The sequence below is a fragment of the Aythya fuligula genome, chromosome 2 (assembly GCF_009819795.1).
Source record: "Aythya fuligula isolate bAytFul2 chromosome 2, bAytFul2.pri, whole genome shotgun sequence".
NCBI lineage: Eukaryota > Metazoa > Chordata > Aves > Anseriformes > Anatidae > Aythya > Aythya fuligula.
In genome coordinates, this window is record NC_045560.1 from 157,421,726 (window position 1) to 157,441,192 (window position 19,467).

A 19,467-nucleotide genomic window follows, 5' to 3' on the forward strand; every position below is an offset into this window, starting at 1 on the left:
GCTGCACACGTGGGTTTGTCATTGCGAGGTGCCGGGGAACACCTGGCTCTTTGCATGCGGGTGACTTATGGTGAGGTTTCTCTAAGCAGGTGCTGGGCTGGAAGCAGGACGAGCAGTCTCAAAATCACTCAGGAGGAAATGGAAGCAGAATTGCTTGCATGTGGCTTTGTAGCTGAGGTCCATTTAGCAGTGTATTGGATAGGAACCTAAATATAGTCCTGTCTGCCAATGTCCCCAGCCAGAAAGGAAAGCCCGTATAAATGAAGGAGCATGTGAAAATCATAGGCTTTGTTGTCATCCCGGTGATGAGGCACCACCTGAGCCCTTCTCAGAATAAATGTAAGCCTTCCTCATTCAATCCTTCATCTTCATCAAGGCTGCATGCAGACAGCTGACCAATGCCAGCCCCAAACCAGCACATTCCCGATGCTGCACAAATAACTCCACAGCATCCTCCACCATTTCTTCTGATTAAATGAAGCTTGGGCAAGTGCCTCCTGATAACCACCACGCTTGCCCCTCACTACTAAGCCATCCTCCCTCCCACCTCCCTTTGCTCAAGGGTTCCTAGAGAGAAAGACTGAAAATGGGAAAAGCGTACATCTGGCTCATTTATGTAAATCCTGAACGGCTTGTGGTGAGGCTGATAGATGAGATGCAAGGAATAAGCTGGCTCTTTAGTGCCTCTGCCATGATTGCATCCCTTTGCCTGCCTGTGTCGCTACAGGCTTCTTAGGATTTGTGGTAGGGGAGCCTGGAAGGCAGCCTCTGCCCTGAGGAGCCTGCAGTGACTGTGGGGTCTCCAGGGAGCAGGGTAGGAGGGTGCTCCGTGCTCCACAGTGTGGTGAGCTCAGGTAGCTGAGACCCCTACATCTCTCCTTTATAAATGATGGAATGGTTTTTTAGGGAAGGAGGAATGTCCCATGCAAGTCTGTGTGCACAAGAAAAGGCTGAAGGAGAAGTTTTCCCCCAGCTGCACCTTTTCATCTCCTAGGAAGAATAGGAGACACTTCTGGGACCAGCGGTTACACTCAGACCATCATGTCTAACAGCGACTGATGGACTTGTCCTCCACAAATTCTCTAATCCGTTTTGGCACTCTTTTATACCTTTAGCCTACACAGCATCCTGTGGCGATGAGTTCCCCAATTGAATTATGAGCCGTGTGAAAAAGTACTTCCTTTTGTTTGTGCTCGGTCTTTGGGATCGGTAAGGATGGCTTTCTGCGTCACGAGGCTTGATTCACTGCTGCTCCCCATGTCCCTTGAGGACCCTGGAGAGAAGGTGCTGTAGAAATACACATATTTATCACTTTTTAAATTTAATATTTTACATTTTTTTGGCTGCAAATTTCTGCTGCTCCAAGGTCATGGTTGGATCCAAAACTTCAGAGACTTGGGGCTTTAAAAGGGATCATTTTTATTCCTGTTTCTCTCCACCTTCAGAGCCTGTGCTCAACCTGGAAGAAAGGCTCCATGATCACAGGCTCTGGCTCAGATGTTTCTATATTCTCCATATCTTTGGGACATTCCTGTTCTCCCAACCTGGTGTCACCAGAGGACCCCAGCCCCTGATTACAGACAATGTAGGAGAAACTGGAATCACTTGTACTGCAAGTCCAATCCTGTGGTTCAAATTCTTATGTGCTCCTGACTCTAAGGATAGGGAAAGTTAGACAAGGGAGAGATTCGTATCTGTGTTGGTTTATTATTATTATTATTATTATTTATTTATTTATTTATTTATTTATTTTGGACCTATACCCTGAATCTTCATTTTCTTTCTGCTGAGACATATAAGAAAATTGCAAATCTGAGCAGTACCGTGTTAAGGTCTTTCTGTATGCAATTTAAATAGACATCCTCACCAAGCATTGGAAACTGAATACCTAAAATTATGAGCTGAATTCCTGGTGTCAGAAGAGGAAAACATTCTCAATCCAGCTTTAATTGCTGAGATTGCAGCATTCAAAAACCAAGCATTGTGCACCTCCAGGGTTGCTGTACAAAACTGGAGAGGCACCAGGACTTGCACCCGTGCAGGGCAGCCTGAAGCATATCTCAGGACACTTCCTAGCCCAGCTTTGACTCCAGCCAAAAATCACCGCCCTTGTGGGCACAGCTCAGGGGACATTAAGCACTGCAACAAGGCTGCTCTGCTATGGGGACAGGAGATTCAACTACATGGACATGAGCATCATCATGAGCACCCAGACCTCCCTGAGTAGTCCCAAGCCCTGGGGGCTTCCATTTAGCTCCCCAGCTAATGACAATGCTTTTATCCTCCCGCTGGTTTTCCAATCAATCACAGCCCAGTCCCCAGCAGGAATGAGTGGAGAGAGAAGTGGTCCAGCCCCTGCCTGCTTTCTGCCATCCAAGAGGATGACCTTGCCCTCAGAGGCCCTCTTGTGTAACCTGGTCATGGAGGAACGGGGTGGGAAAAGAGGAAAAAATGCCCCAAAAGGTTGGCTGTGAAGCATTTATGGGCAGAAGTATGGCAAGAGGGACAGCAGGAGGTTCATAGGGTTTGACGGGGAGAATCCAAGGTGTTTTTGGTAAAATATGAAACCCATGATGGCAATAAGCTGGGGATGCCAAGGGGTGCAGGTGGTGCTGGCATGGAGGAGATAGGAACTGAACATCTCACAGGGGTCAGAAGAGTTGTGTATTCCCCTGGGGGTGAGGAAATGCCCAGAAGCAGTGTGACTGCCACCACTCTAAACCCACTGTGGGATTTACCTTACCAGAATTAACTTAATCACTGTGGTTTAATTCTGCTCTGCTAATGGGAAACTGAGGCAGAGAAAGTGGCAATGTTAGATGTAATCAAGACTCCTATTGGATTCCTCCTGCCAAGAACCCCGTAGACTCCTTAGCCTCATTATGCATTGGCACCTAACCCACCTCCATGTCACAAAGTCCTTGAGAAATTCCCAACCCTGGTGCATCCCCAGTGGGCTGTGCTGACAGCACTGCCCTCCGTGAGAGGACAGCCGAGGACAAGCATCTGCAGCTCCGGATGAGGTGATGTTAAAAAACACCGAGCACACACATGACAGCTGCGTGCTGGGGCTGCGATGGGCCCAACAGAAGGTGCTGCAGAGCCCTGGGCTCAGTTCCCTTGGGCAGCCACATCTGGGAGCAGATGGAGCACATCTGGCCCTCCTTGTCTGCCAGGCTTTCCTCCATGGAAGGGTTTCAGGGTCCTGCATTTTAGGGTCCTGCCTTGTTGCTCAGGTGCTCACTGAACCAACTCACAAAAAAAAATAATAAAAAAAAATTAATAAAAATATATATGTATATATAAATGAAAATTCAGAGTCAGGAACTGATCTTGACCCCCTGCACCCCTTCCTGACAGCTTTAGCCATGGGCCCATCTTCCATTTTCTTACTTGGGAGAGGAGGTGTAAGTCTTTAATGTTATTAATCTGATATCAGGATGAAATCCTAGAGTGTTGGGAATGAATCACTCTCTTCAGTGTCTTGTTGGAGCTTTTCAGATCAATGAAGAAAAACAGAGGAGGCTTCTTACATCCATTTTTGCAGGTGGGGAAACTGAGGCACGGATAGGCAGAGGTGCTTAAATGGGAGCAAATACCAATCCTGCAGTCAGGATTAAAATCTGCCCTCTGGCTCTTTCCAGCAGTGTCTCTCCACCTGGCCGATGCTGATAGAAGTCAGACATGGGATGGTTCAGTCAAGGCTCAGGAGCTTTGGAATTTCCTGAAAGCAGTTAAAAGCCTCTTTGAGCACCCCAGCATTTCCCCAGCATTATCCATTTCTACATCTTATCTCTCAGCCCACTCCCCAGCTCCCCTCTTCTCTGAAAATTGAAATGGGAAGGGGGCTTTGACCCACAATCAAATCCCCATCACGTCATCAAATATTCCCCATCCTATTCATGTTGTTCCTGTAGGCTGTCCCAATCTACCGGAGTCCACCCCCAAAGCGTGTACCTTTACAGGATGGAGCTGAGAGAAATTTGGGATGAAGGATGTTAGTGTGTTTGAGTATCATTTATTAACATGGCAGGCAGGTGAGCATCAGGCTTTACTTGCACTCAGGAGACTGAGATGGATGGAGGCAGTGAGCAGGATGGTCTCTGTAGCAGCAGAATAAATCTGCCATGAGGCAGATTTTCATGAGGGGTCCATGAAAAAATGTGAAAGAGCAGGAGGGGAATGGGGCTGGACCCTTGGCTATCTGACCCTTGTCTGCTTCCCAAAGGAGTCTTAGCCAAGTCCAGCTCTCAGGATTTGATCCAGAGGTAGACCTGACCCAGGGAGCTGGAGCAGTTCCACAAGGGAGATGTGGTGGGTTGGAATCCTTTCCAGGATGTTTCCCACACCTGAAATCCCTCTAGAGGGTGGATGTGCACTAAAATCAGGACGAGACCTAAAGGATTTCCCAGTCCTGCAATACCCACCAGTCCATCCTTTTTCCCCTTTGGGTCCTAGTTTCCACCAGGTTCTGCTTTACCAGGAAATAAAGGCAAACCTTTGCAGATAACTCTTTCTGGGAAGGATCAGAGTGAGGGAAATCCTTGTAGAAGGCAGAAAAGAGGGAAAATGGATCATTAAAAAATTATTAAGCAAAAACCTGATTTTAAGCACTGAATTTATGGAAGTTTTGCTGCTCCAGGACTGGTCCAAGCTCCAAGGACTGGTCCCTCTCTAGGTGCCAGGTCTGAGCCCTTTCTGACTTCCCCATGCACTGTTGGGTGACAGATGCCAGGATATTTCTCCAGGCACCTCCACCGCGCTTCTCTCCCTCTCTTCTGTAGCAAGAAGAAAATTTCCAAGTGGTTGCAGCATTTTTTTTCCCTTCTGCTAGCAGATCTTTTTGAATAAGGCCAGGGCATATTCATTTCCCCTGTTTTCTCGCAGTGACAAGGGACTGAGCTTTTTCAGGGCCAGGTGTCTTTCCGCCTCCGGCAAAAGGGATATTTTGTTTGATATCGGGGGATTTCTCGCAGGGAAATGGGAAGCTCCAGGAAAGGAAGATTAGCTTGATGAGAGTGGTTTTCACCCCGCTGGGGTGTCAGCCGTGTGCCAAGGTCAGGAGGAGGAAAAGCAGAGGGAGGTAAATCCTGGACGATAGCACAGCTGAGCCCACAGGCAGGAGAGAAGGGATTTGAGGCTTGGCAGATTGGTGTTTGGAGAGATCCTATGGCCAGCAGCGGGGAAGGACGCACTTTCTGCAGTCGTGGTTTTGCTATTTTTTTTTTCTTCTGATTTGATTTGATTTTTTTTTTATTATTTTATTTTTTATAAAATGTGTGTGTGTGTTTGTGTGCGTGTCTAACAGTGCCCTCCATTGGCCAGACCCAGACTGCTGCTGCGCCGAGAACCCCCTGCCACCAGCAGAGAGGAGAGGTTGGATACCCAGGCGGGGAGGCTGCCCTTGCTGTGGGGAAGGATGCTGGGCAGCACACGCATCCTGCAAAACCCCTGGGGTAGGGGTGAAATGTGTCTGGGGCACAAGGATGTGTGCCAAAAGCAAGCATGTGTGAGAGTGATGGAAATCTCCAGCTTCAGACCCAAATTTTCTTGATTTACCATTACCGTGAATTCACCATTACAGCTCGACAAGTTTTGCAGGCTCCAAAAGTCACACGGAGCAGTGCAAACTAGGTGATTAAACCCCGCAAGCAGTCCAGGTCCTATATGTAATGTGTGATTCAGTCCCTGCCTAGGTTTGTTTAAGCTGCAAAGATCGATCTGGTTCTGTTTCTAACCCTGCCTGGCCCTGTGGGTGCCAGGGTGGGACGGGAATACTCAGCAAGAGGAAGTACAAAAAGACTGCTGAGGCTTTGGGCAGTGATGTGAAGGTGCATGGGCCATGCCAGTGGTTCAAATCTCTTATTAAAACCTTTTACTTGACCACCTTGGACACATGTGCAAGGAAATCAGAATGGGGGAGTCTTTTGGACCAAACTTATCAGCCTCTTTCTGCAGTTGCTTGGGATGAAAACTTGTCTTTCAATGGGTACACGCATAAAGAGGGCAACATTTTTGCCCTTTGGATGGTCCTTGAAAAGCTCAAACAAGGGGTGGCCCAAGGTAATTCACAGTCACCTGCTGTCCTCAAAATTTCCTCCAGCAAAGGCTTCTCTGCTGGTCCCATCTCCTGCTGGAAGAAGGAGCATAGCAGAGAGAGCCGGGCTACTTAGGAACCAGACGTGGCAACTACCAGGGGAATAAGGGCAAATTAACCCATCTGCCATAGGTACGAGGTTTTCCAGGTCGGGACAATCTGTCTTTTCATGCAATTATTATCAACTCCCCGGCCGCAGGCTGCAACCTCTTGTGTGCATCCCCCTTGGGGGATTAAAACGTGGCAGATCGATCTCCTTGCTGGAACGCAGCGTCTGAAAAACTGCCCGTTGCTTCTTCCCCACGTGTGTTGGGCCAAAAGTGCAAGTTTAGATGGGGGGTTGCTCTAAGGAAAGATTCCTACTTCAGTAAGAATCAGCTGACGGAGAAAAAAAAATATGTTTATGCTCCTTATGGTGAAACCCTCCAGATGGGACCGCATTCAGGGGAAATCAATTCTGAGACCTAACAACCGTAACACAGCGTCCCATTAACGGGTCTGTTTACTTAAAGTTTGTTGGCTTTTACGGTGTGCTTTTTTCCCCAAAAGGGGCAAGGGGAGGGTGAGTTTTGTGCTTTCCACCTCTTTGTTCAGTAACAGGGATGTGGCCGGCGTGAGAAAAGTCAGGTTTGTGGAGGGCAGGAGGCTTGGGCTGGATCCCAGGAGCTGAAGTCACCACCAGGGGCCAGATCCTGATGCTCTCCATCAGCTCCCAGCCCTGTCTCCTCCTCATCTCGTTGCCATGGAGGCGCTGCTGGCTCCTGCAGCTTCCTTCATGGGCTGGACCAAAGGTTAGGGTGATCCTGGCTGGCTCGTGGTGGGAAGGTCGGGTAGACTTGGGCTTTTACCAAGGCTGTGCCCACTTCTGAACAGCATGAGCTGCCCAGGCACTGCCCTACAGCGAGGGAGAGATGAACCAAAAGATCTGAGACTCTCTGCTCCCTTTCACAGACTCAGCAAGCATGCTTCACTTACCGAAGCTGATATTTAAAACATTCACAGTCATTTGCAGGCAACCCCTCCTGCTAATCAGGATGACCTCTCCGGAAATTTATAGGATGTTTGCTTGATGCCTGTGGTTTTCCTTGCAACCGAGCGGTGCTTTGCATCCACTAAGCAGGCTGCTGTTCCTGAAATCCAGCCCCTGAGGCTGGCACGGGGAGGGTTGCACTGCGGAGTTCTGCAGGCTGCAAAGCGCCATCAGGAGTGGGGATCCGACTTCTAAAAAATTTAAGTGCAAACGCATTTGGACTCCGTGCTGATTAGTGTCAGGTCTAACAGACACACAGGAATCTGCTGGCAGAGGCTGCAGTGATTTGAAGCTGGGCTGAAACCCAGTTTGCAAACAGCAGATCTGACTTTCCAGTTCCCTAACCCTTTCCTCCCCAGGAAAAGAAAAAGAACAAAAAAAAAAAAAAAAAAAGAAGAAAAAAAAAAAAAAGAAGAAGAAGAAAAAAAAAGGATTTTTCAGAAAAGGGGTAATGCAGAGGCAAAACTTTAATATGTGGAGAGGAAAGGAAGCAAGAGGTGAATGTGGAGCTGCATTTGGCTATTGGCTAGGAGCCTGTCTCCTCCCAAATGCACAGGATGGTCTATGGGCTTCATCTCTTGTTTAAGTGTCTCCTGGGAGGCAGGATTGGGTTTAGCTGCATAACTCATAGATTTGCTGGGAATTCATCTGGCTGCTGTGAAAGCTTCCTCTGCTTGCAGTTTGGGAAGGGAGAGCTTGAGAGCAGGGTGGGAGAGGGCAGGTTTGGGGGCAGGTTGTGTGGTATTGATGGGGATGTGAAGAGGATCAGAGTCACTGCCCCTCTCCTTAGCCAGGGAATTCATCCTAATTCCTTCCTGGCAGTGCCAGCTTGGTCCCTGATCAATAAGATGCACACCCCAGGTGATCAGAGTTAATTTTGCAGCCCAATATTTGCAGCTGAGAAGCTGGGCTGCTTGCACCCAGGTCTCCAATGCAGAGGACCTGAGCAATTCTTTTATTTTTCTGTTTGTTTATTTTAGACCATGGAAGCTCCTGACATCATCCTGATACTCGTCAGTAAGGTTTGATAGGGGGAACCTCCCTGCCTGAAGTTAGAGCTGCCCTTTCAAAATTGGGCAGCAGTCCTGGTTTGGAGGAAATACGTGCTGCAGGGCCAGGGAAATCCTCACCCAAGGGGGAACTTCTGATTTCCTCTACCTGGTGTGAGCCCAAGGGGCAGGAAAGAAAAGGGCTGGGAAGATGAGAAGTAAAAGGAGTCCCTGGCTGGGACATCCCAGGGATGGGGACACCTCCAAAGCTAACATGGGGAGGGTGATGTGGGGCTGTAAAGCCTACCAGAGAGATATAGTGGGGCTGGGGATGCTGCATGGATTCTTGGCTTTGTGAAGGGTTAATGGAAAAAATAAAAAACAAATCCCAAATCTCTTCTCTTTCTCTCCCCTCCTCCTTTCCTCCCTTCCCTTTTTTTTCCAGGTGTTCTTTATGGCCACAGGAGGGAGCTCAAATCCAGACATGGGAGGATTGGCTTGATTTCGGATCCAGAGCCTCTTAAACTCTCACTTTTCCTCTAAGCTGGTCCCTGTTATGTCCAGGATCTGGCACCTGCTTGACATTTACTTTGAGTTCCAGAGGACCAGAGACCTAGGATGAGGAGCATTGGATCTGCCCTGAACCTGCTTTTGGTATCGCCACTCTACTTTGTGTGGACCGTGGTCGCTCTGGACCTGGCACAAACTCCCTGCACCACTTTGGTCCAGGGGAAATTCTTTGGGTATTTCTCCTCCTTTGCCGTCTTCCCGTTGAACTCCTCTCTCTGCTCTTGGATTATACAGAACCCAGACCCTCGGAGGTACACCTTGTACATGAAGATCCTCAAACCCACCGGCGTATGTGACCACCAGCACATCCGCACCTACCAGTTCGACTCCTTCCTGGAATCTACCCGCACCTACCTGGGCATGGAGAGCTTTGACGATGTGCTGAAGCTCTGTGATGGGTCCACCCGCTACGCCTTCCTCCAGTCCAACAAGCAGTTCCTCCAGATGAAGCAGACTGCGCCACCAGGGGTGGAGAACGGACCCGTGCGGTGGAAGCCCATGAAAGCTCAGGAAAGGGACTTCTCGGTGGAATACCTCGTGGTGGGCAACAGGAACCCTAGCAAAGCCGCGTGCCAGATGCTCTGCAAGTGGCTGGATGCGTGCCTGGCCATCAGCAGCAGCTCCCACCCCTGTGGCATTATGCAGACCCCCTGCTCTTGCTCGGGAGGGGAGGTCCTGGATCAAGCCAGTGAGATCCTGGGGCTCGCAAAGAAGAAGGAAGATTGTTACAAGGATGGGATTTACTTGGAGAACTGCATGAGCAGCCCGAAGGACAGCAGTGGAGTGGAGTTCATGGGTGAGTGAGGGGACAGCCGGGGGGGTTTGGAAGGAAGGGATGGTTGGGTTGTCCCCTCCTGGGTCTCATGTTGTTCCCACCATGTGTGTATCCGAGTCTGCGAATGCCTGCTATGAAAAACTTCCTTGCTAATTGCTAGGCAGATCTGGCAACCCCTGGTGGCTCTTCATGAGTGGTTTCCCCGAAGTGTGTCCTAAATTGTTTCACTACTTCCTCAGGCTCTTTCCTCACTTGTTTTACTTCTGCAGCTTCATTGCAGCTGAGGGTAAGTTGTACCTGAGGGCAAGCAGTTCCCCAACGCAATTAGAAACATCCTAGAAGAGGCAGGATGCAAGCTACCTCCCGAGGTGGGCTGCACTCAGCAACCCTATCAACCCTTTAAATTAATGGGAAAAAAACTTTATCTCCAAGGCTGGTTTGAGAGAAAGGCAGCAGAAGGCATGCTCATTTTGTTCTCAGGATCTCAGCTTCATTTTCCTTCTGGAGGCTTTCAAAAAGAGAGTTCACCACATTACTTGTGCGGGGCTACGTGGTGCCTTTTGTTTGGGCTCATTCCTCGGGTATTTGGTTCGTCTTTTGTTCTCTTTGGGATGTTGAATGTGATGTAGGCTGTGCCTGCCAAGAAGCCATGAAAGGGATGGGGAAGGAGGAAGAGAAAGGGTTGAGAATAAAGAAAGAAGATGAGAAAGGGTTGAGAAAGGGTTGAGGAAGGAAGACGAGAAAGGGTTGAGAACAGGGATGAGATACTCCTGAAGTCTGATCCTCGTGTGTTGCTTCTGCACTGTTCCGGGGAGAGAAACTCTCCTTGCATCCATCCCCACCGGTGTCACAGTACTGTGCAAAGCAAGAGGGAACTGGAGGGTCAGAAAGCAGAGCCGCTATTTCAGGGACTGTGTCAGATCTGCTCCCGTCCCACCTGCCAGCAGGCAGCTTATGTAAAGCGGGGGTGTGATGCTAAATGGGAATTTGGGCAGTGTGGAGGGCAGCCTCCCATTTGGGCTGGCCGTGGGGGCTTCTGCCAAGCTTTTGCAGTCCCCCTCCCAAGCAGGGGGAGAATTTCTGCAGGTGGAAGGAGGCAAAATGTGCTTGTGGTAGGCAGGAGGTTATCAGGCAGAGTGATTTTCTTGCAGAGATTAGGATATGATCAGGTATCAGTGCTTCCGTCGGTGTATTTCGGGGGAGATTTTGCTTCTCGCCTCTCTGTAAATCAATACGCAGAGTCACACAGATGAGCTGTAAATCCTACAAATTAGTTCCTCGCCGTGCCCCTCACTCTGGCCATGAGCACAGGGGGCCAGTTGCTCCCCAGATCCCAGATTATTATTTTTTTTTGCAGTGTCCTTTTCCTCCTGTACAAACAGCTTGCTAGGAGCACTGCGCTGCCCGCCTCCTCAGAGCGATACGAGCCTCCTTCAGTCAGGTGCCACGCTCTGCCTTGGCTGATTGGAAGATTTATGCATTCAACCCAAGCAGCGTGACCTTTTTCATCGCAACCAAAGGTGAAATTTGAAAAAAGATTTTCAGCAAATCCTGAAACGTTCAGGCTTAATATTGGCTTTTGTAAAGATCTCTCCTAGTCCAGCTTGAGTGTTCGAATGTTCCCAGAAAATAAATATGGAAGAGGCTCAAAGGTGGCTGAATCTAAATCCTTTTGGGATGTCAAATATTTGTAGAGAGTGTAGATTACTTTATTAATATTATTATTATTATTATTATTATTATTATTATTATTATTATTATTATTATTATTTTTGTTTGCTGGCTGCTCACATCTGCTCTGTGCTGAAGACAAAGAATTAGCATCTTTACTGGTGGGATGCCATCTACATGGAAACAAAGCTTGCAGGGCACCCGGCCTCTCCATGTGCTGCTCTGTCTGTCACTGTGTCTGTTTTGATTTTTGCAAAGGCTTGATCAGGAAGATGGAGGCGAGATCCAATTTGGACAGCGAGCCAGCGATCCCTTAACAGAGTTCTGTGGGTGGAATATTTTGATAGGGTTTCTGATTTCTGAGCACTGCTGATGGTTAATGCTGTTATTGTTGTCCTGATTGTATGATTGTATTTGTAACATTCTTCTTCTTTTTAACGACTTTTTTTTTTTCTTTTTTTTTTTTTTCTTTTTTTTCTGATGCTTCCTGAGTCATTTGTTTTTTTTGGAGCCTGTCTTGACACTTTTGTCTTTGAACAAGGGTGTATGTGTGTGCTGTACTAGTCTGGTCTGATAACTTTCAAGGCATGTAAGGAATTGTCAGATATCCAGACACCACAAAATGTGGAGCCTTTTTTTGTCGCAGTGTGCCTCCTCTCTACCTGGGATATTTTCCATTCCTGAAGGATGGAAAATGCGCCCACGTGGCAATGTGCTGGGCAAGATGAGCATCCCTGCTCTCTGGAGATGCTCAAGAGCAGTCCAAGAACAGATCTGCACATCAACTTTGGTGACCAAAGAGCAACGGTGGACAATTAGAAGGGGTCTTCACAAAGTGGCTCTGCCAAAACTGCCTCCGTACCCCCTCCTTGTCCATAGCATCAATGCCTGGGGGAAAAAGAGCTTTTGCTTCCAAATTTGCTTCCTCGGTTTGGCGAGCCACCTCCTTTGCACCCTGCATCCCACGCAGACGTTGCAGAGGTTACGGCAGGCGGTGGTGGGAGCAAGAAGAATCTGTCAGGGTACAGAGGCGGCAGGAGATATTTTGGGGTCTTGCTGCACATGGAGCTTGTCCTGGTGATCAGCAAGACAAGGCTGGAGATATATTGACAGCTGCAGCCCACTCCCCACAGCGACACTCCTTGCTGTAGCTGTCTCAAGCTTCTGCACCAGAAAGGCTTTGAAGAGGGATATTTATTTCATTTAATTTGTATTTTTCTAGAAGATAACTAAACAAAAGAAATATTTTTGGGCAGCATCAGATCTCCTCTGTCTGCTTAAAGCAGGGTGGGAAGAAGGCAGAGACTGGTTGTAGGTCCTAAAGGTTAGAGGCAAATTCCCCTTTGGGAAAGAAAACCAAGATTCCTGGGATAGGCTCCCCCATAGGTTAGGGGTAGGGGCCCCGTGGGACAGCAGATGAGAAAGCATCCTGAAATACGGGGTCCTGGAACTCGAAGGTCTGGAAATCCTGGTGGCCCTCCCAGATGTGAGCTGGTTTCACTGTAACAAGAGCTGGAGCTTTAAATGGGACATTGATGTGACACTGTAATGAGAGAAGGTTAAATGTGTGCTTAAGTGCTGTGCTGAGTTAGGTACTTAATGAACATCTAATTAGCCCTGTCTCATTGTAATCTGTTCCTGGAAGACCACTGCTTTGCTGTCATGTCGTGGTAGCCCAGAGAGGCAGCTGTGAAACAAATGCTGGTCCTTCTCTTCTTCAGACCCCCAATCTTGGGGGGATTCATGATGCAGACTGCAAAACTGAGCTAATCATGTGTTCCTGAAATACATTGTGTGCTCCCTGGTAGAGCAGATGGCTTCAGGGCTGGAGGGATTTTTGTGACGAACAAGTCTGATCAGCCTCATCAAGAGGATTTCACCAATTCATTCCAGCAAAGAGCTTGAAACTGAATAGAAATGAGACCTGCTTCATTCAAAAAAAAAAGAAAAAAAAGAAAAAAAAAAAAAAGAAAAAAGAAAAAAAAAATTAATCAGGACATAGCTAGTTGAAAATGCTGGGGATTTTCCTGTCTTTAAAATTTACCATTGTTTTTCTGTCCCCATTGCTCTCAACACACGCAGTCCTTCCTTACCCCTGAATGCTCAATCACTTCATTGCTGTATTTTTGTGATGTTTCCCTTTTCAGCCCTGAAATGCTTTTCTTTGCCCGCTAGATTAAGAAATCACCTAGTGTCCATTCTCTACAGTGGAGAGGCATTTATAGACCCATGAACGAGTTCCTTCTTAACCTCTGCTGCGTTAAGTGGGCTGAGGTTCATAAATCTCTCACTGCAGGACACATCCTCCAAGCTGCCAGTCGGTGTTGGGAACTTTGCTTCATGCCTGGCTGGCTCTGCTGGCCAAGCATAGCATCTCCTCGGCAGGGCTGAGATTCTGCTTGGAGTGGCTGCAGAAGGAGGTCCCTGGTGCGGAAAAAGGGCCAGACATATAGGGTCAAAGCAGCTGCAGGATTCATGTTGGATGGCACAGCCTTCCTGCCCTTGAACCTCTCTTAGGGCAGGAATAACTCAATAAATCATTTCCAGTGTTTGTGGTAGGATGTAGTGAGCAGGAAAGCCCAGGGACTGATAAAAAGCTGTGAGTAATTGCCCAGGGGTAGGCTCTGAAGCCTCTCCATTGACCTCTGCCTCCACCACAAGCTCCATCCCTCCCAGCAATGGTCCCCCAGGCCCAAAGAACAGCTGGGCTTGTGGAGAAAAGGAATTTGGCTTTGGATTTGCTTCATTTGGGGGTTTAAAAACCAAGTGGCCATGGGAGTTGAGCTCAGTTTCAGTGCCTCTCCTTCCTCCCGGCATAGACCCATATGTGCCAGGGGAAGGTGTGCTGCTTTCCAGCTCCTCACTGCTCCATCTGTGTTTGTCCCAGTTCTCTATGTTTGCCCTGATCTGTGCATCTTTGAGAGCAGAGCAATGCTGCAGTGAGAGCTCCCCGGCACAACCTGGGGCAAATAAGGTCTGCTTTCTGGTCTCTATATGAAATTTTCCTACCTTATGTAAAGCATTAGGTATGTCACCTGTCATCTGGGGTGTTTCGTGGAGGCAGCTCCTCCTGGGTGCTAGAAAGGGCAGTCCTGACTTGGTTTGAAAACTCAGACCTATGTGATCTGCAAAATCCTTGCTTGCCCCACTGCTTCCCTTTGGGATCATTAAAAACCCTGCAATTAGGCAGGAACCAAAGCCTACATAGCATCTGGGGTCTTTCCAGCAGCAGAGCAGAGATTTCCTGCGTCCGCAGTGTTGTTTCAGCACTAAATCCACTCGTGCATGCGTCTGTATGGAGATGTCCTATTTAGGAGATAGGGGGAGAAAAATGAGAAAAATAGAGCGATCAGTTCCATTGTGAGCCCAGCAGCTTGTGGACATGATCACAATGCAGAAACATCCGCAATTACCATCAGAATGTGCTATTGTTGTAGCAGGGAGACTAAAGGTGGAATTTACATCCAGTTGCTGAGGGAGTTTTACAAGGCAACTACTCCCATTATTGCTACGAGGGGACTTTTATGGGTAATTTAATGAGTAGCAGCCCTGGTGAAGGGCTCAGCCTTTGAGTTATTCACCTTTTTTTTTTTTTTTTTTTTTTTTAACATTCATTATTGTTTATCATCCTCTCATATTCGGGACACATAGCAGCTGCCCCCAAACGTTTTGTATGGGAATATGGGGTGAAATTTAATGCAGGGAAGCACAGGCACCAGATTCAAAATCATCACATCTGCAGTGGAGCTTTACAGCTGTAACTGCTGAATGTGAGAACAAGGATGCTAATGGCTCAGAAGGGAAGGTGCACAGAGCAATTCCTGGCCCTTTTCACCACCCACCCTTAACCTCTGATGCATTTAAATAATCAGAGCAGGATGAGAAATGGGGAACATTATCTTTCCAAGGGAACTGGATCCACAGAGCTTTTCAAGTGCCTCATTCCCTGCTGAGGGTGCCTGATCTCCATCGGTTTCACTGGCACTGAGCTGTCTGACCTGGAGGATCCCCTATCATTTGGTTGACAGGGCTCCTGGGTTTCTCCCAGGCTTCACTGAGAGTTTTCCCTTTTTCGGTGTTGTTTCTCTGCATTTAGATTGTCGAAGATAGACTTTAGATTTAGCAGAGACTGTGCATAGCCCAGCTGTTGTAAAGGTCTAGCAGGCAACGGGTCTAGAAGGGGAGAAGAGCTCTGATCTTTCCCTAGCAGGCTGTAAACAGAAACACATCAAGGGTGAGACCTTATCCTCAACAAAACTGCAGCAACTATGGGTGCTGGTTCTGGCTTCTATGAGGCTGTACATCCCCAGGGCTGTGCTGAAGCAAGCTTGGGCTAAAGAAAATAAAAGGAAAAAATAACAGAAAACTGTTTTTGGATTCTCAGCAGGTATCATTTATTGTGGCTTTGTGACACTGTAACCTGGGGGGCATTCAGCAGCCGTGTGTCCCCAGAGTGGTTCTGCCAATGTCACCTCCAGTCTCCTTGAACCTGGTGCAGCCAGCCATCTGACACTGATGTCCCACACTTCAGCCTGCCATCAGGGTGAGAAAAATGAGCTAGGAAGGAACGTCCTTTAGCACAGCATCAGAATTGCATATCTGTTGAGTTTAAATATATTCCTTTTTTTTTTTTTGTTCCCTGGCTCTGGTTTTGATGGAGCAATAATTGCCACACAGCTCATTAAGCTGAATGCTCTCCGTGGGCTTCGAGTGATCCGTGCCGTCAAAAGAAGGGTTACCAGCTTGGGATATTCCCAGTGCTTGGAAGCAAAAAGGAAGGAAAATGGCTTGGATGGATGAAAGCTGCAGCTTCAGATTCCTGAACAAACTGGGATGCCCTGGCAGGGTGGCAGCTTTGCCCCACAGAAGTCCCACTGTGTTTCTTTGGCACAGAATAAAAGCCTGGTGCTGATTCCCAAAGCCAGAATGCTGTCATAGCTCAGGTGTGTGGACGTGATATAGCACACAAGGAGTATGGTTGGGTCTTAAAGCACAAGGATGGAATGGTCATCAGCTGGAAGGCTGGCTGAGCCCTCTCTGCCTTGCAGCAGGACCAAAAGAACTGGTGCAAGTCCTTGTTTTTTTTTCCTTGCCTGGCTGAGGAGGAGGATGCCCCGGCCTTCGCCGGCCTGAATTGTTGGTTGTTTTGTTTTAATGGATGGAAGATGGCATATCCCCCCTCGTTAGCTTTGAGGACAGAGGAGTTGGTTGGCTTTGTGCTGAAGATGCCCAGACAAGAAGATTCTGCACTGAAATCAGGAAAACCAGCCAAGGGCATAGGTGCATCTTCAGAGATGTGGCTTAAAGCAAAAAACCCAGCCACATGAAGAGCACTATGCAGTAATTTCTGTGCACTTAATATTTTTATGCCCCATGGATGAAATTGAGGTCCAGTTTTAGTGTCCTTTTCCCATAATGTGAGACTGGCTGAGCCAGCCATTTTCTAACAAGGCTGGTGGCGTGACCAAGATCACAAACAGAATCCCATTTCAGCCAGTTCTTTGGCAAGAACTGGAGGTGTGGAGGAAAGGCACTATGGTACATGTGCCATGGGAAAGACTACTGCAAGTTCATCTTATCCAACAGGGATTTCAATTATGGCACAAGCTAGAGCCCAAATGGGAAGAAGGCGACCCTGTTGTTGTGCACAGAGCTTCTTGGCTTTGTGCCTGTCTGTCTGTCTATTTATCTATCTATCTATCTATCTATCTATCTATCTATCTATCTATCATGTGTCTATCTAAAGGAAAAATAGTCCCAGTGCAGGGAAATGCCAGGAGAATAATAGTCCAGTGCTCAGGACCAGTTCCCATCCATGAGGTCAGTGCCGGTTTTGCTTTTGGTGCCTGTTAGCCTGGGATTAGGACCAAGGTCCCCAAACGCTGTGGGTTAATGATGTCTACAGAGCTGGACCAAGGGGACATCTGCACCAGATTCCCTGTTGTGGATGTGGGCTTGGCAAGCCATCACTGGCCTCACCCAGCAGCAAAGCATTAATGCAGAGAAGCCAGGCCTGCTGCTTGCAGATGTACTGCTGGCATTTGGCTTCTGCAGTGCATGCGCTGAGTCTGTCAAAGGAACATCAATAAAAGTGGCTGAAGATGATTTATTTCTGCCAGTAAATACTTTCTCTTTCCCTGCCTCCTCCTTCATTCAGTTCGTTGTTTTGTTTGTTTCTTCATTAGTTTGATTTTCCATTTTAGTGCCCTGAATTATGAAGCTTCCTGCTATACTGCCCATGGACACATTTTGCTGAGCATTCAGCAAAGCAGGTTTGAGTGCTCTGCTGGGCTGGGAGAGGCTCCAGATTGGGAGAAGTCCCACGACGCTGTGCTCTGTGCATAGCCATGTAAAAGCCCAGAATGAATTTTGGCACGTCAGATCTAGCATCAGCACTGCCCTACCAGGGGTGATTTGACCTGGAGAGGAGGTTGTTGGGTTGGCTCCATCACCATCCAGCAGTGCAGCATCTAAACCCAGCTGCCCACCTTCCCCAGCAGAGATGAGTTGGTCAGCCTTCTTAACCTCCTCAGACTCTCATCCTTAATGTTCAACTGTTAAAAGCGGGGTGCACCTTCATTGATTGGCCTGAAATTTGGCTAGCTACCAGGCATTAGGGTCAGCCGAGATCAATGGATGGTGATGTGGCTTGAGATTATTAATGAGAATAACAGGAAGGCAGAAAGAGCAGCAGAGGAGCTACTCAGAAAAATTTCTTTCTTTCTGGGGAAGGTATTCACTGAAGAAGAAAAGACGTGGGGACTGGGACAGTCCCCAGGTAACCATAGAGAGATATTTAAAGAGATTGCATTTCATGCTTCTGTACTTCTGGGCCATGGAGGAGCTTGAAGGCCCCTTCAGGGAGCTCAGCTGCTTGCCCCTGCAGACCACTGCAGCTGAGGAACCGTCAAGGAGAACAAAAGACCCCCTGGGAGAGCCGCGATGGATGCCACCAGCTGTCAGGGCAGAGATGGCTTTTCTCGCTCAGCAGCTCTTGCGTGCCACGTGCCGCTCTGCTCGGTCCCACCTCCATCCCCAGGCAGCTCAGCAGCACTGTGATTTGAGCCTGTCGCCACTGGAGCTGCTGACAAGCTTGGTGGGAGCTTTTCTCTGACATAATTTGATGCCTTTTACTTGCTGTGAGATGGAGGCAGAGGCTAATTATAAAACTTTGGCAGGTCTTTCAGCGCAACAATCTCCAGTCTTCTGCATGATGTTCCAAATGTCCTAGAAGGGATGGCAAGGTGGCATGCTGTCCTTTCTACTCTTAAAAGGATGGCTTTTTGAATAGTAGAAAGGATGATTTCATACTATGTGAAATCTTCTCTTTCCCTACTGAGGCAAGTCCAGCTCCTCCCATTTTATCCAAACCCTTATGGCCCTCATCTTCAAACAATGGCTCCAGATCTTTCCTACCACTAGCATCCTTCTGAGTCCCTTAATTACTCACTGAACAGGAGATAACTTCTCTGGAACATTGCTGGACTGGATGATGGTCCAAAGAAGCCAGATAATTGATGTGCTAGCTAATTTTTTAGTCAGTCAGTTCATACCATGGCATATTTGATGGGAATGTGTTGTGTTGAGTGACTGTGGGAGTGGAGCATCCCTGTGAGTACAAGTCCAATACCTGCACCCTTCCCTGTAACAGGACTGTCCTGCAGCCTCTTTCCTGCTGAACAATGCCAAATGCACCTAGAGTGGAGGTCGCAGACCTGGAGAAGGGTGCAGGTTACAAGGCAGGAGTGGGTCGTGGTCGCTGGAGCAGGGCTGAGTTGGTAAGGGTGAGCAGGAAGCCTTGGGAGAAATGTCCTACGGAGTGCTGGAGGCTTGAAAGGTTTCTGGAGGGGTTTTCCCTTGCCCCTTTTCTCTCTGGTTCAGAGATACATATCTAGAAGCAAACAAGTGGATTTGCATGTGGATGCCCAAGTGTGTGTGCACATGGAATAATGTGCATATGGAATAATGTGCCTGCGTATGGGGGTGACTCCACGCAGGGCAAGCAGACACACACGTGGGCATGAACGTCCCTCCAGGCATGTGCATGACCATCAGCTGAGGAGATGGATGCACGTGCTCTGGAGTGGATACATAACCATGTAAATGCATGTGAAAATATACAACTACACCCATCCCTGCACAGCCATACACCTCTGCATGCCTATGAACATGTCCAAAAGTCAAAAGCCCCATGAGTGCCACATAACCAGATGCATGGAGAGAACCAGGACATGATGCCTTCAGTTCTGGAGTGGCGGTGTGTCCATCGGGACCCTCAGCATGTACACTCGCTGCTGGAACACAGGGCTGACTCATGCTTCATCCTTTCCATGCC

At 48.2% G+C, this 19,467-nt stretch overlaps 1 protein-coding gene across 9 annotated transcripts in view; it reads left to right on the forward strand.

Moving 5' to 3' along the window:
- The window catches only part of ADGRB1 (adhesion G protein-coupled receptor B1), a 256,252-nt gene that overhangs the window by 64,217 nt on the left and 172,568 nt on the right, over positions 1–19,467 (forward strand). For all 9 annotated transcript variants that reach the window (XM_032182289.1, XM_032182293.1, XM_032182292.1 and 6 more), the window contains exon 2: positions 8,562–9,482. In XM_032182289.1, the coding sequence (XP_032038180.1) occupies positions 8,735–9,482 (748 nt within the window). In that variant the 5' untranslated portion in view covers positions 8,562–8,734. The remainder of the gene's footprint in view (positions 1–8,561; positions 9,483–19,467) is intronic.